The following is a 14,277-nucleotide window of genomic DNA, read 5'->3' as shown; positions in this document are numbered from 1 at the left end:
CATGCGTGCTTCTGGGGTGCTCTGAGGTTTGCAAGTCTCCGGCCATCTGGGTAACTGGACCCTGGGGTGGGTGTAGCAGAAGAGGGTGATGGCCCAGGCTGTCACTTATGGCTGCATGAAAGCTGTGACAAGAAGAGGGGCTGCAAGTGACCCCTGTCTCCTGTCCTCTGGGGTGAAGCTAGACTGATGGGTTGTTGCCTGGAAAGCCAGCATGGCTGCAATTTGGATGCCACAGAAACAATAGGAGCTAATTATTTCCTCTGATTCTGCTTGACTACAATGCTAATTGTACTCATTAACAGCTCCAGCCTTTTCCCCATTTCCTTGGGGAATCGCACAATTGCCTTTCGTTTTTAATAGAGCCTTTGCATTGAGCCCAGGAGAGTAGGCTGTGGCCAGAGATGGGGCACGTCTCCTGCCCTACGTGCCCTGCGCAGTCCCCCAGGAGAAGGGGCTGCTTGGGCCAATTTGGTCACAACCGCAGAACTAGCAGCCCATGTCTGGGACAATTACCGGCCTTGGGGACCGGGAGACCTTCAGCCTCATGACTCCAATTGCAAATTCCTTGTGTTATTATTGAAGTCTAGACTGAAAGCAGCCAGGACTGGCAGAGAAAATCTGAAATATTCAGTCTTCCGAAGGGCTTGTTTTTCACGTTGATGGTGTCGGTCCTGGGCTGTCTGTAGAAACATTCAGCACACCAATGGCGATGACTGACTGCTCCCCATGGTCAGGCAGTTTGTGCCTGCTGGCACCTGGCTGGGCAGCGAGCAGGGCAGTTCCGCAGGCCATGGTGGCATTCCCTCTCCGTGTTTCTCAAGATCCCACTGTCCGATTCCTGCTCTTGCCACTTGTTTGTCACCAGCTTTCAACTAAATGCTCTTTTTGAGGCGCAGTTTGTTTTTCCCTGCTGCAATCAGGTACTACTACAGCGGCTACTTAAAATTCCTTTTAAATACAACTCTCCCCTGCTGCTCTCTGGTATTTGTTAGGGGGGATTTAGTTGTAATTACATTTTGGCAATCTAAGCAAAAATAGCCTTGCAAGGCTGAAATACTAGCTGCGGGCTCCTTTTATCCACAGCGCATTTAGCTTCTTGCAGATGACATCACTTAGGGCTTTAGTGCTGCTGTTGTGCCCAGCGTCGTGTTGCGTCCACCTCTGCTATTTCATGTACTCGCCCACTTCTCGCCTCTGATGCCCTGCATCTAAGCTGGTGCTGATGAGTCCAGGCTTACTATTAAATCTGAAAATGCTGCAGTCCTGCTGTGTTCGCCCTTAAATACACTTTGAGAGTGAGCTGTGGAAGAGCCCTTCCCTGGGGGGCTGTTCCTTTCTTCCTGCTGCCGCTGTGATTGAGATTTGAAGGAACTCAGCACTGTTTCCTCTTGCTCAGCCTTGAAGAGAGCTTGGGGCGTGAAGTTTGTCCTCTTTAGGGCTACAACTTTTCCTGAGGTCAGGAGAAAAGCGGTGTTTGATCTGTTCCAAGCACCAGGTTTGGTGCCTCCTTTGGCTTGGAGAGAGATGGAGCCAGACCAGGTTTTGAGAAGGGCTTTTAGGTTGTGGTCTACCGTGTCCTGCTAATAGGAGTGGTGAAAAGGTAGCCGTGGGGTTGTTGGCAGGGAGCCTCTGTCATGCTCTAGAAAAAGGTTTCAGATCCTCTTCATTCAGGAAGCAAGCCTGGAGCCATGGGAGCCACAAATCTGCGGTGAGTCATGACCTTCCCTGCTCTCCTCATCCTGAAGGCTTTGTTTATCCTTAAACTTGTTCAGATAACTTTGGGAAAACCTGCAGGGCTTTGAACACCTTTGAGCCCTGGAGCCCAGCCCCAGGGATTTTCTTTCGGCAGGGGATGCTGGTCTGTGGTGGGTTCATGGGCCCTGAGTGTCTCTGACTACAGCGGTCAAGTGGGGGCTGATGGCTGGACTGGGCTTGGCTGGGGGGCTCAGGGAGTGGTGGTGGGGCTCCACTGGGTGTTTCCAAGGGGGAGCTAAGGAGGAAATCTGCTTTCCAGCCTACAGACAGAAAGGAGTCCCTGGTTTTGGAGGGGAGTGTTTGGGGGATGCTTGGAGGGGGTTGTTGTCCCTTCTTAGCGCTTCTTGATGGGGCATGGGCATGTGGGGCTTATGCTGGACTGGGGGGGCTTTTCCTCTCTCGCTGCACTCCCCCCAGCACCCCCCCAGCTCTGGCAGGGTGACCTGCAAGGTATTCTCCCACCGGCTCCTGCAAGACACATCTGCTGCCTGGGGCCCGTGGCATCCCAGCTGCTGCCTTTTTTGTTTTTGTCCTTGTCTCTGATGTGGTGATAAACCCCAGGGACCTCCCGAGGGCAGGTGAAACCACTGCTTGGGGATGGTGGAGAACACGGTCTCAGTTGTGTGCTCCTGGCAGGCTGGAAGAGCTCATCCCTTTCCAGTTGTGCTGTATGGACGTGCTGGGGACTGAGCTCTCCTGGAAGAAGCTGCAGGTCTGCGGAGTGGGGAGAAGTGGGTGACAGTCCCTGGCACTGCTCAGAGCCCCCTTGCCCTTGAGACTGGCAGCAGGGTGAGGGGGAGACAGGAATCAGTGGGCCAGGCAAAGACAGACCGGAGCTCATTAATTCTGCACCTTCTTTGGGAGGGAGAGCCCAGGGGCAGGGGATATGCCTGGTGCTGTGATTTGGGCAGCTGACAGCAGCTCCTGGCTCTCGCAGGACACTAGGCCAGGGCAGCTTGTCCCTTCATCCGCTGTGGGGCTGGGGAGAGGATGTCGCTGTGGGGGAGCGGGGGTGCTGTGCAGGAGTACAGTGGCCCAGGACCAGGTTGCCTCACCCGAGTGCCCACAGGGCTGCCCCCATGGAAGGTGACCCAGGCAGGGGGACAGGAGGCAGGACCCAGCCAGGGCACTGGGTGCGTGGTGAGCTCCTCTGGGCACCCCTGCCTGTGTTGGTGGGCACCATCCCTGCCTGCTTCAAAGCGCCAGCCTGGAGTGCCGAATCCACCCGGTCTCAGTGCTCTGGGTATCACGCACCTCCTGGGAATGGGGCAGGAAAAGCCACCTTGCAGAGAGCACAGGCAGGCTGGCACAGCTGGAGGGTGGCTCCTGGCCGTGACCAGACTGCAGGCGTCCAAGAGGTGATGTCTCAGTTGTTGGGTGTTTGTCTGCCTCCTCCACCCATGCCCATAGTGCCCTCACCTCTGGCAGGCAATGCCAGGCGCCAGTTGCAGGCAGTGGCCAACTGGTTTTCTCCCAGCAGCAGCAGAGGCAGCCGGTGCTGGGATGGCGAGGCTGATGGAGACACAGCATTTCCTGGAGCCGGGCGCTGGTGGTGTGAGCTGGACCACAGAGGAGCAGATGTTGCCCGCTGCTGCTCCCAGGCTGACCTCCCGCATCTCCCCCGCCAGCAGGGACAAAGCTGCAGGGGCCCCAGAGGTCAGTGAGGGGCACAGGGGGGACGCGGCTTTGCTGGGACGGGAGGAAGGGGCTGTGCTTGACAGAGATGATCCTGTGGGGCAAGGAGGGACGGAAGGGGAGGGAGTCATGTGATGATGCTTGTAGCAGGGTGGGGGCCAAGGGGCACCCAACTCTGAGGGGGTTTGGCTGCCTGGCGACCCAGGGTCTTCCCACCCCAAGTTGCTTGCTAGGGAGCAGAGACAGCAATTCGGCTGCCTCCAGGAGCCATGGCCGGGGCATAAACGGAGGGGGAAATTACCTGCCCCTAATCCCATTTGTGGCTCCATCGCTGCCCCAGGATGGGGGGCTGTATCCATGATTCCTGCCCCGTTGCCACCATTGTCATGGCAAGGGACGCCAGGGGCCCCATTTGCCCTGGGCTTGAAGGTGGGAATTTGCAGTGGGGTAATGTAGCTCTTGCTGCCAGTGCTGGTGCACGGCCCATCGGATGACTGACTCTGTTCCGGTTCCCTCGTCTTGTCTCTCAGTGTCCTTGTGGGGTGCTGGGACAGAACCGTGTGGCATAGGGGTCTGTGGCCAGCCTGCATGGGTGACACATCCAGCCTGTCCGAGAGGGCTAACCCCATCAGTGGGCATGCAGCAATGATGCCACCAGTGATGCTCATGAGACTGCTGCGGGCTTTACTTCCATGTTCAGCACAAGCACAGCCACCCTGTGCTTCCCCCCTTCCCCGTCACCACCACTGCTGGGGGCTGGCAAAACCCCACCACCCCCAGTCCTCCTCCAGCGCTGTGCTTGGCACCAAGAGCTGCTGTGCCCACAGGGTTCTCAGCCGGGCAGGCTGGTCGGGGGGCACCCAGCCCCTGGCTCCGGCGGCAGGAGGGCTGGGAGCTGCCTGTGGGCATCACTCTGGCAGGTACTGCTTGGGGTCCCCAGGAAAGGGCAGGGCGGGTGCCTGGTTGAAGTGAGCCATGAGGAAGATGCCGATGGTGCCGCACACGAAGAGGGAGGCCATGATGAGGAAGCAGACACGGTCGATCACCCGTCCCACCAGCATCCACTCTTCGCTCTCCTGCCAGTGGCACAGGGAGGGGGGTGAGGGCTGCCTCCGCTGCCCTCCATGAGGGTCCCGCACCGCCCTGGCTCAAACTCACACTGCTGAAGTTGTTCTGCTCCCGTGTGGCATTGGCAATGTAGTTGCAGGCGTCCACGCAGGCGCGGATCTCGGGCCCCGCTTCCTCCAGGCTCTGGCAGAACTCCTGGGCACTGCTACTATCCAGGCCACGTCCTATGGGCAGTGGAGCCGGCACAGTGGACACTGGTGAGCACATGGCCGCCTGGCACATCACCCAACCTTGTGGGGAGCTGCCAACCCCCCAGGCACACTCACCGATCTTCTCCAGAACAGTTTTCATCAGCCCATCCCTCTCCTTCTGCTTCTCAAAGAGCAGCTCGGTCCGGGCTTTCCAGAGCATGTACTCATCAGCTTTCACCATGAGCCCCAGGGAGCTGCGTCTCCGGGCGGCTCGTGGTGGCCCCGATGTCTCCTCTGGCATGTGCATGCCCAGGTAGCGGGGCAGGAGATGCAGGCACACCTGGGCACAACGTCACCCATGGGCACCTGACCCCCCAAACACTGCCCAGGGCACCCAGTGGGTGTGATCAATTCCCCTCTCATCTCCTGGAGCATCCCCATGGGATACTTTTGTGCCACTGGGATGCTGGGTGTGTTGGCACCCGTTGCTCCCCAGTGTTTGGAGGGGTTTGGTGGCACACTGTGGTCCCTTAGGGACATCTTGGAGGTCCCTCTTTGTGCCAGGACTTGCACTCAGGTGTGAGAGACATAGCCTCTGTCCCCAAATACCCACCCCATTCCTCATGTGTAAGGGGTAGGGGGACAGCGGCGGGTACCTGGCGCACTCTCTGGGACATGGAGTGAGTGTTGGGTGTTCTCAGTGAGACGTTGAGGACGATGACAGCATTCACCACAATCACCACTGTCACCACCATGAGGAAGGTCAGGTACCTGGGGAGGGGGCATGGGGCCTCACATGGGGCTGCTGAACCACAGGCTATGGGCATGTAAGATCCCTCTTGCTGCTCTCCTGGGCTGGAAACTGAGGACCAGCAGCGGGACACGGGCGTGTGATAGCCCTGTGCCAGCCCTGCCTGGGGGTTATTTCTGGGCCAGGCTCCTGTCCCTGGGCACTGGCTGCTGCACGGCACCCAGAGACCCCGCTGGCATGGTGTGGCAGCAGGGCTGGCACCCCTGTCCCGGTGCATCACTTACTTCCCGATGAGAGGCACAGCTTGGGAGGTCTCAGGCACCTTCTGGGCAATGAGGAAGAGGAAGACGGTCTGGGCCAGGAGGACGTTGATGGAGACGGTGCATTTCTGCCCACCCGCTGCCAAGGAAGGGGGGAAGGCAGAGGTTGGCACGGGGCGGTGGTGTGGGCATTGCCCTTCTTCGGCCAAGCCCTGCCACAAGACTTTAACTGTGAGGTACCTCAAAATTCACCACCACCCCCCTCAAATATCACAGGAGTGCATGGCACTGATGGTCCCCAAGCACAGAGGGACAATGAGCCCTTCCTCGCCTGTCCCTACCCACCTTGCACATCCCTGTGCCCCTCATGGGCATGACACCAGCATGTACCTTTGGCAGGCAGAAAGTAGACCAGCACAGCCATGGCGGAGATGAGGACACAGGGCACGATGATGTTGATGATGTAGAAGAGCGGCTTGCGCTGGATGATGAGGTAGAAGATGACCTGCTGGTACTGGGTGTCATCTGGGGTGAAGTGCTCCGAATTGATGATTTTCCGAGCGGGGCGGTGCTTGATGGCCCATTCACCATTCTCTGCCGTGTGGTGGTGCCACGTGAGTCCCACCACCCTGCTGGGGTTAATGGGGCTACCAGGCCCTTGGCCTGGGGCAGGGAGGAAGTGGAAGGCTGGTGCTTGGTGTGGACCTCATGGGGCACCCAGGCTGGGCACGGTGTGGGCAAAGGTGCTAGAGCTGCTGGGGAGGGGGATGAGAACTGCGGAGTGTGTCAGGTGCCTGGGCAAAATACCCCTAAAAGCTGTTGGAGGGGGCAGCTGAGCAGCTTTGAGGCATCTCGAGCTCCTCGGGGGCTCCCAGGGTGTTACATGGGGGGATGGGATACCCCCGTCTCCCTGTCCCCAGGGTGCCACGGGGGGAACCCGAGCGTGACGCTGGGTGACGGCGTGCTGTTTTTCCCCGCCGTCTGCGGGAGCGATAGATTTTTCCCAATCAAGATCGCAGCTCGGGCCGGTAATGAAAAAATAAATCTCACTGCCCGAAAAGCATTTTGTTCCTTCAATATGCAATTAAAATGTGATGGAAAACGTCATCGTTTGGCCGTGACAGCTACGTTCCCGGCATCAATCAAGCTCCCAGGAGCAGTGCTCTTCGGGAGCGGCTGCCAAGCGGCGAGAGCCTGGAGCTGGGGGAGCTGGGGGGGTTAGAAAAACAAATCTCTCCCACACTCCCGCTTCCACTAATAACTTAAGTGCACAGGTAATGGCGGGAGCTGCTAATAGCCCCCGCAGCCCTGCTTTTGGCAGCCACTGGCATAGCACCAGACCTGTTGGGTGTCCCCCGTGGCAGGACGCTCTCATGCCACTGGGACAGCCACGGTGTTACCTGTGAAAGCCTCAGGGTCGATGGAGATCCACTCCACGGTCTGGCCTTCCTCCACCGTCAGCAGCAGGTTGATTTCGTTGGCGCTGTAGGTCTGGGACCTGGGGAAAGACGGGGGGTTGGCGGCACAGGCTGGCATGCACCAGGTCACGCCGGCCACCTCCAGCCCTGCTTTGGGGGGCTTGGCTTGGCCAAGGCGCCTCCTGCCACCAGTGAGGTGCCAGGGGACAGGTAGGTGGCACTCATCTGCCCTGGGGCTCATTGCCCTGGGTCAAAGGTAGACATCCCGTGTCAATCCCTTGTGTCCCAGCAGGACCCAACGGATGGCCCCGGCCGTGGTGCCCGTGTGTGCCCAGCTGGTGCTCACTGGAAAACCATGGTGCAGTTCTGCCAGTCGAAGGGGAAATAGGTGACGTGGATGGAGCAGACGCTGCGGTAGATGGCGGGGGGCAGCCAATAGATGCTGCCATCGGGGGACACCAGCACGTTGGTGTAGAGGGTGATTTCGAATGTCCCGTCGATGCTGCGGGGGGAAAGGGTGGGCTCAGCCCCAAACCGTGCCTGGGGGGCTGCTGCCACTCCCTGTGCAGCGTTATGTCCCCATTGCCCCGTCACCTACTTGTTCTCCAGGACGATGTCGGGCAGCCAGACCATAGTGGAGGGCACCCGCAGCAGCTGGATGTTGTCGTATTTCTCGGGGTCCCACCGCAGGCGATAATCAGACCATTGCTGGGGGGAGGGGAGCAAAGGGGGGGTTCACAGTGCTCCGTGAGGCAGGGGAGCTTGTGAGCTGCCTGTCCCATGCTGCGCCCAAAATGGGCTCAGTTGGGGGCACCCACAAAAAGGGGTGCTGATTACGGCGCCAACCCTCCACGGGGTGTCACCCTGAGATCCAAACGTGGCCCAGGGGGGGTCCTGTGTGGATGTAAGAGGTCTCACCATCTCGATCCAGACGTTGGTGGTGAGGGTCTCCTCCCGTTCGTTCTGACAAGGAAGGAAGGAAGCGGGGGGTGGTTTTAGCACCCTGCCCACCTCTGCCCCCTGCTCACATCTGGGGGCAAATCCCATCCCACTGTGGGGACCAGGGGAAGGGGGCATCTCACCAAGGAGATGAGGTTGGTGAGGGTGAGCTTGAGGGTGACATCGATGATCTGGTCCCCGCGCAGGGCTGGGCGCAGGTTCCGGTTGTAGTTGGTCATGAGGTCCTGGAGCAGCTTCTCCTCCTGGTTCCTGCAGCTCACGCCTGGGGAGGGCGTGAGCCATGGGGGCACCCCGGGGTGGGGACGGTGGGGCCACCGATGCCCCAGGGACTTGCCAGTGAAGGTGGTGGGGGGATGGGGTGCGCATGGGGAGGGGATGCCCACGCGTGTGTTACTGTGGGTGTGCACACGCAGCTGTGCGTGCCTGACGGTGTGTATCAGCGTCCCAGCACACAAGCCCGAGAGTTATGCGTCCCCCCCATGTCCCCCCCACATCCCCCACTCTGCTCACCCCAGGGACCTCTCCAGGGCAGGCCACGGGGACAGCAGGCTGCCAGTGTGGGGACAACCCGGTGGGACGGTGCACGGCACTGTACACCCATGGGTGACAAACCCCCAAGGGAAAACGCAAGGGACGACCGGGTGCCCCCCCAGGCCTCCCCCCTGGGCGGACAGCCCTTACCTGCCAGGGCGCAGAGGGCAAGGAGGAGGCTGTGGCAGCGCATGGCGGTGGCGCAGGGGCTGGGGCTCCACTCGTTCGCCTGCGCGGCGATGTTCTGGGCCTGGCGCCCGGTGGGATAGGACAGCTGTCCCCCGCCACCGTCAGCTGTTCCCAACAGCCACAGGGGCCAGGGAGGGACAGGGGACCACCCACCCTACCCCCGCCCCCCCTGCTAGTGGGGTGATGCCAGTTTGCTGGGAAGCTGCTCCGGCATTTTGTGCCAGGGGGCTTGGAATTGGGTCTGGGGGCAAAATGAGCTCCGTGCCTTGGTTTCCCCGTGTCCCGCACAGAGGGATGCATCTCCCTGCAGTGGAAACCCAGGCGCCCATGGGTCATAGCAAAGGAGTGCCTCCTGCAAGCGCCCCCAGGAGTGCCCTGTTCCCCCCGCCGTGGCGATGGCTGTCCTCAGGGTGTAGGGTGGGGAAGGAGCAGGCAAGACCCACCATGTCAGCCTGGGGAGTGATGCCCGCCTTGGCAGTCCAAATCCTGCCAGGGTCTGTGTAGGGAGGCCGAGGGGGGGAATGAGATTCCTGGCGCAGCAGAGAGGATGTGACAGCTGTCCCAGGCCACTGCCGGTGGGGGGGATGTCAGCTGTGCTCCCTGAAACCGGAGCCTTGTCATTCCGCTGCTGAGCTGGGGAAGGAGATATCCTTCTCGGTCCCCAGCCGTGATGGGGTGTGCCAGGGGGGACACTTGTGGGTCTGGCTGGGGGGGCGATGGGGACGGTGGGCGATGGGGACGGTGGGCGATGTGGGCACTAGTGGCATCTCTGCCCACTGCAGTGGGTCTGCAGGGGATGGTGCCATGCTGGGGGGAGATCCATCCCGTTCCCCAGCCCATTCTGTACTGAGTGCCCAGCCCCGTGGGCATAGCAGGGCTGGTACCACCACATCCCCTCTGGGAAACACCCTTCCAGCCACAGCTGAGGACCACCGTGCTCAGGACACCCAACAGCACCCATTTCCTGGGTGGGCATCACCCTTCCCAAGGCACACACAGTGCTCAGGTTGGGCACTGTGCCGGGGGGGGACATTGAGAGCAGCCACCAGCTCAGTGCCCCACGGTGGGAAGTACCCAGCTTTATTTTCCCAAGCCAAGTCAGGTGAGTGTGGGGCTGGCACATGGCACTCCCACACACCCCTAGGTGAAGCGCTTGTTCTCCTCCCGGTAGTCGTAGGGGTCTCCTGCGAAGGGCAGCGGTGGGGGGTGGTTGTAGATGCCCACGAGGAAGATCCAGAGCGTGCCCACCACCAGCATGGGGGTGATGAGGAAGAGGCAGAGGCGGTCCAGGGTCCGGGCCACGCGGTTCCAGTTGTCCTTCTCCTGGGGAAGGAGCCGGGAGCCAGGCAGTGGGGGGCACAGCAGGCACAGGGAGCCCCTCTGCCCCCCGCCATGTGTCCACAGCCCCCACCTCGTTGTAGCTGTTTTTCTCCCGCATGTGCTTGACGATGAAGTTGGCACCATCAATGACGGGTTTTATGTGCTCATAGAGCTGCTCCTCGCCTGTGTCCGTGCCCAGCGGCGCCAGACCTGGGGGCGAGGAAGGTGGTGAAATGGGCTCTGAGGGGCTGCCACCCCTGGAGACCCCCGCTCCGCTGCCCTTCCCCGTGTCCCCACAGAGGGCCCGAGGCTCACGTGCAGGGGTGACGCGGCTGGCCAGCCCATGCCGCTCCGACTGCTTCTCGAACATGAGCTCACTGCGGGACTTGACGCTGAAGTACTCCTCTGCCTTGGCGATGTAGCCGGCCGAGCTGCAGCGCCGGATGCACGGGGCGCTGGCCGGGCTCTCGGCCGGCTGCGACATGCCCAGCAGGCGAGGCAGACTCTCAAGGAAGACCTGGGACACAGGAGGGGATGTCAGGTCCCTTGGCCACCCCTTCGGGACACCTTTTCCCCACCTTCTGCCCTCAACCTGGTCACGCAATCCCTTGGGGTGGTGCAGGTGGGACATCCCAATACAACGCTGGGGCTGTGCTTTTTGCCCCCCTCTGTGGGGCACGATGCCACTCCTGCACCCACCAGGTGACCCACCTCAGCCCAGCACCCCACTCACCTCTTTGACCCAGTCAGACATGATATGGGTGCTGGGGGTGCGGAAATGGAAGTTGAGGACCACGACGCAGATCATCACCACAGCCGTCACCAACAGCATGATGAAAAGAAGGTACCTGTGGGGGACATGGACATGGGGCTGGTATTGTCACAGGGGCTGGGCACAGGCAGAGCTGCCCTCTGGCACCCTGGGGACCCTGCGATGTCCCCACTGCACCCAGCGGTGGCCAGGACTCACTTGCCAATGAGGGGTATGGCGTGGGAGGTGGCAGGCAGGCGCTGGGAGATGAGCAGAAGAAAGACGGACTGGGCCAGGAGCACCGAGATCACCAGGGTCATCTTCTCACCACCTGGAGAGCAGGTGAGCTCAGAGAAAACCCTGCTCCATGTCCCCCTCCCAGTGCCAGGATTGCCCTCCCCGTGTCCCACTATACAGTGCCCCATATAGGGTTTTCTATTATGGGGGTACCCCAGGGTGCCACATGGGCTATCCTTTGCCCAAGTGTGACCCTGCCAGGATGCCAGCGTGCTGGGTTGATGGTGTCTTGCGTGAGGGTCTCCCAGTACCAGAATGTCCCCATGCTGGGTATTGGGGTGTCCTCATACCCCAGGACCTGGTGCAGGTGTGGGACATGGAGGTGCTCCATGGGGTAACCCCCAGACCCAAGGTGGGTGTCGTGGGGCCCACTCACTGTCGGCAGGCAGGTAGAATACAAGGATGGCCATGAAGGCGATGAGAATGCAGGGTGTGACGATGTTGATGACATAGAATAGCGGCTTGCGCTTGATGATGAGGTAGAAGGTGATGTCCTGGTGCTCGCTGCTCTCAAGGGGGTTTTCAGGGTGGATGTTCTTGCGGGCCGGGCGGTGGATGATTTCCCATTCCCCATTCTCTGCCAGGGCACATGGGAGAGCACATGGCATGCAAGGCACCCACGATGCCCATCCTCACCAGTCCCACCAGCACCTGGTTTCCCCATCCTGGGTCTGGGTAGCTCCAAGCCTGGTGGGATGGGCACCAGGGTGTCTCCATGGCAGGGTGCCCCAATGTCAGGGTGCCCCCGAGCCCCGTACAGGGTGTCCTGCTGCCACAGAACACAGCAGAGAGCACAAGCATTACCCGTGAAGCCTTCGGGGTCGATGATGATCCACTCCACGGGGTAATCCTTGCCGGTCTCCGGGTCACTATCCGTCTTCAAGTGCATGTTGATCTCCAGGGCACTGTATGCCAGCGAACTACTCCGTGGCCAGTGGGGACAGGCAGTGAGTGTCTGTGCCTGCTGCCTGTTACCCATCATCCACCCACCCTGACCTCCAGCATGATGGACTCGGGCCACCAAGTCACCTGCAAACCCCACCTTACTGTGCCCCAACAGCAAGTGAAGTCGCTGGCAGCAGCAGGCCCCGCAGGGGGCTGGGATGCCCACCCTGCCACCCGCCCCTGCCCTGCCCTAGCCTGCCCCCTGGCACCTGAATTTGAGGGTGCAGTTCTGCCAGTCGAAGGGGAAGAAGTTGACATTGATGGGACAGGTGCTGCGGAAGATGGCGGGTGGCAGCCAGTAGACGGAGCCCGTGTTGTAGATGAGGACGTTGCAGTAGTAGGCGATCTCGAAGAGCCCATCGTTGCTGCACCGGGTGAGAACCAAGGTGATGGCAGGGCTGGTGCGGGGCAGGGGAAGCCCCGGGCATGCACTGGGTACAGCTCGGGTGATATAGGGGGGGAAACTGAGTCACGGCTCACTTGTTCTCCAGGACTATCTCAGGCAGCCACAGCATGTCCGGCGGCAGGCGGAGCACCTCGATGTCCCCAAACTCAGACTTGTTCCACTGCAGGCGGTAATCAGTCCAGCCCTGGAAGGGGGAATCCCTAGGTCACCCCCTCACCATGCTGGCCCACCCCATTGACCGTGCCTCGGGGCACAACTGATGCCATGACGCCTGTCTCTACTCACGTGTTCAAGCCATACGTTGGTGGTAAGCGTCTCATCCACCTCTTTCTGCAATGACAGTGTGGGACAGTGAGATGCCAGGGCCATGCCCAGCTGCCTTCCCCTCCACAGCCTGTGATCCCCAGCCCTCACCAGTTTGGGGCAGTGGCCCCAGGGCTCCCCCCCACCGAGCCAGCCCTGGGGGTGAGGCATGGCTGGAGCTCACCCCACGGTAGGCACTCCCTGCTGGGGCTCACCAGCGAGATGAGGTTGGAGAGGGTGAGGGCCAGGTAGACGTCCACAACCTCATCGATGGAGACAACGGGGCGCACCTCCTTGTTGTAACCCTTCTCCTCGAAGAGGTGGTGGATGAGCCGCTCCTCCTGGTTCATGCAGAGCCCACCTGGGGGTGTGGGGTCAGGCAAACCAGGGGGCTAAGGGGGTTACTGGGCCCAGTGACACCCCACAGGGATGTTTGGTGAGGACAGGGTGACGTAAGGATGAAGGAGACAGGAGGAGGCCAGGACACTGCATGTCTGTGCTGCACAGGGGCACGGACATGGGACGTGCAGCAATGACACACATGTGTAGGTACGTGAGCACACGCGGGTATGGGACAAGGATATGGGCATGGACACAGAGGGACACACAGATACAGACCCAGCACACACACGGACACGCAGACATGAGACACTTGGATAGAGACGCGATGGCACTGTGCACGTAGGTGAATGCACACACAGAGGCACACATGGACCCAGTGTATGCAGGGACACGTGGCCATAGATGTGGCGTCACTGTGGACGCAGACAGGCACACAGAGGGACACACAGACACAGCAACACTGTGCACAGACAGACGCACAGCCGGCCCAGGCAAGGACACGGCTCTGGGTGGCACAGCCAGGACAGAAGCGCGGGGGATGCTCAGTGATAGGACTCTGCCAGGCGATACCCAAAATGCAGCCCTGGGGACACTTGTGACCAGCTTGGACCCTGCCACCCCACCAACCCCATTGAGAGGATCCAGAACCCCCCCCCAGCAACGGAGCAACCCCGTGCCCAAGACCCCGGGTCCCCGCTCACCCGACAGCAGCAGCGCCCCGAGCAGGGCCAGCCACCCTGGCAGGTCCCCCATTCGGTGCCGACGGTGCCTCGCACAGTGCCAGGCCCTGGCCACCTCCCCGCCTGGCCTGGCCCAGCGGATGTCCGGCTGTCGGCCGGAGCGGGAGATGGATGGTGCCAGGTGCTGAGGGGGAAGGGTGCCGGCGCTGGACACCCGCTCCCACCCCTCTCTTCCGGCACCCCCCACGCCCGGAGAAGGGGAGATGGGCAGGCACAACTGGCCTTGCCGGCCCCACGGGTGTCAGCCCATCACCCTGCGTCCGGGCACCCCAGCATGGGCATTGCCGGGCACTGGGAGGAGCAGTCCCTTCCCCACGCCACGCTGCTCGGGGGCGGCAGGCTCCCCCTGAGCAGGAGAGGTTGGTACCCACCGATGCCCAGGGGCAGGAACCGAGGGTGGGGGCGTTGCTTTGGG

General features: G+C 61.0%; 2 protein-coding genes across 7 annotated transcripts; both read right to left on the bottom strand.

The window, feature by feature from the left end:
* Window positions 1-4,049: 4,049 nt before the first annotated feature.
* CHRNG (cholinergic receptor nicotinic gamma subunit) lies at window positions 4,050-8,874 on the bottom strand. The gene is made up of 12 exons (XM_074590984.1): window positions 8,720-8,874; window positions 8,161-8,300; window positions 7,997-8,041; window positions 7,677-7,786; window positions 7,425-7,580; window positions 7,061-7,158; window positions 6,051-6,254; window positions 5,685-5,799; window positions 5,306-5,420; window positions 4,785-4,989; window positions 4,549-4,682; window positions 4,050-4,466 (listed from the first exon to the last, which is right to left on the bottom strand). Exons 1-12 carry the CDS (start codon window positions 8,760-8,762, stop codon window positions 4,299-4,301), a joined length of 1,533 nt encoding a protein of 510 aa, XP_074447085.1. The 5' UTR covers window positions 8,763-8,874; the 3' UTR covers window positions 4,050-4,298.
* An 847-nt stretch (window positions 8,875-9,721) lies between these two features.
* Window positions 9,722-14,050, bottom strand: CHRND (cholinergic receptor nicotinic delta subunit). 6 transcript variants are annotated; one of them, XM_074590634.1, is made up of 12 exons: window positions 13,824-14,050; window positions 12,996-13,141; window positions 12,763-12,807; window positions 12,552-12,661; window positions 12,281-12,436; window positions 11,931-12,046; window positions 11,503-11,703; window positions 11,049-11,160; window positions 10,812-10,926; window positions 10,394-10,595; window positions 10,170-10,288; window positions 9,722-10,081 (listed from the first exon to the last, which is right to left on the bottom strand). In XM_074590634.1, exons 1-12 carry the CDS (start codon window positions 13,873-13,875, stop codon window positions 9,899-9,901), a joined length of 1,557 nt encoding a protein of 518 aa, XP_074446735.1. In that variant the 5' UTR covers window positions 13,876-14,050; the 3' UTR covers window positions 9,722-9,898. The 6 variants fall into 6 exon arrangements, with proteins under 6 accessions (XP_074446735.1, XP_074446740.1, XP_074446736.1 ...); XM_074590639.1 differs by having other exon boundaries at window positions 9,810-10,081; window positions 12,996-13,091; window positions 13,824-13,958; XM_074590635.1 differs by having other exon boundaries at window positions 9,810-10,081; window positions 12,996-13,184; window positions 13,824-13,953.
* Between the last annotated feature and the right edge of the window lie 227 nt (window positions 14,051-14,277).

The sequence above is a fragment of the Larus michahellis genome, chromosome 6, assembly GCF_964199755.1.
Source record: "Larus michahellis chromosome 6, bLarMic1.1, whole genome shotgun sequence".
Taxonomy (NCBI): Eukaryota; Metazoa; Chordata; class Aves; order Charadriiformes; family Laridae; genus Larus; species Larus michahellis.
This window is presented reverse-complemented; position numbering and strand designations above follow the sequence as displayed.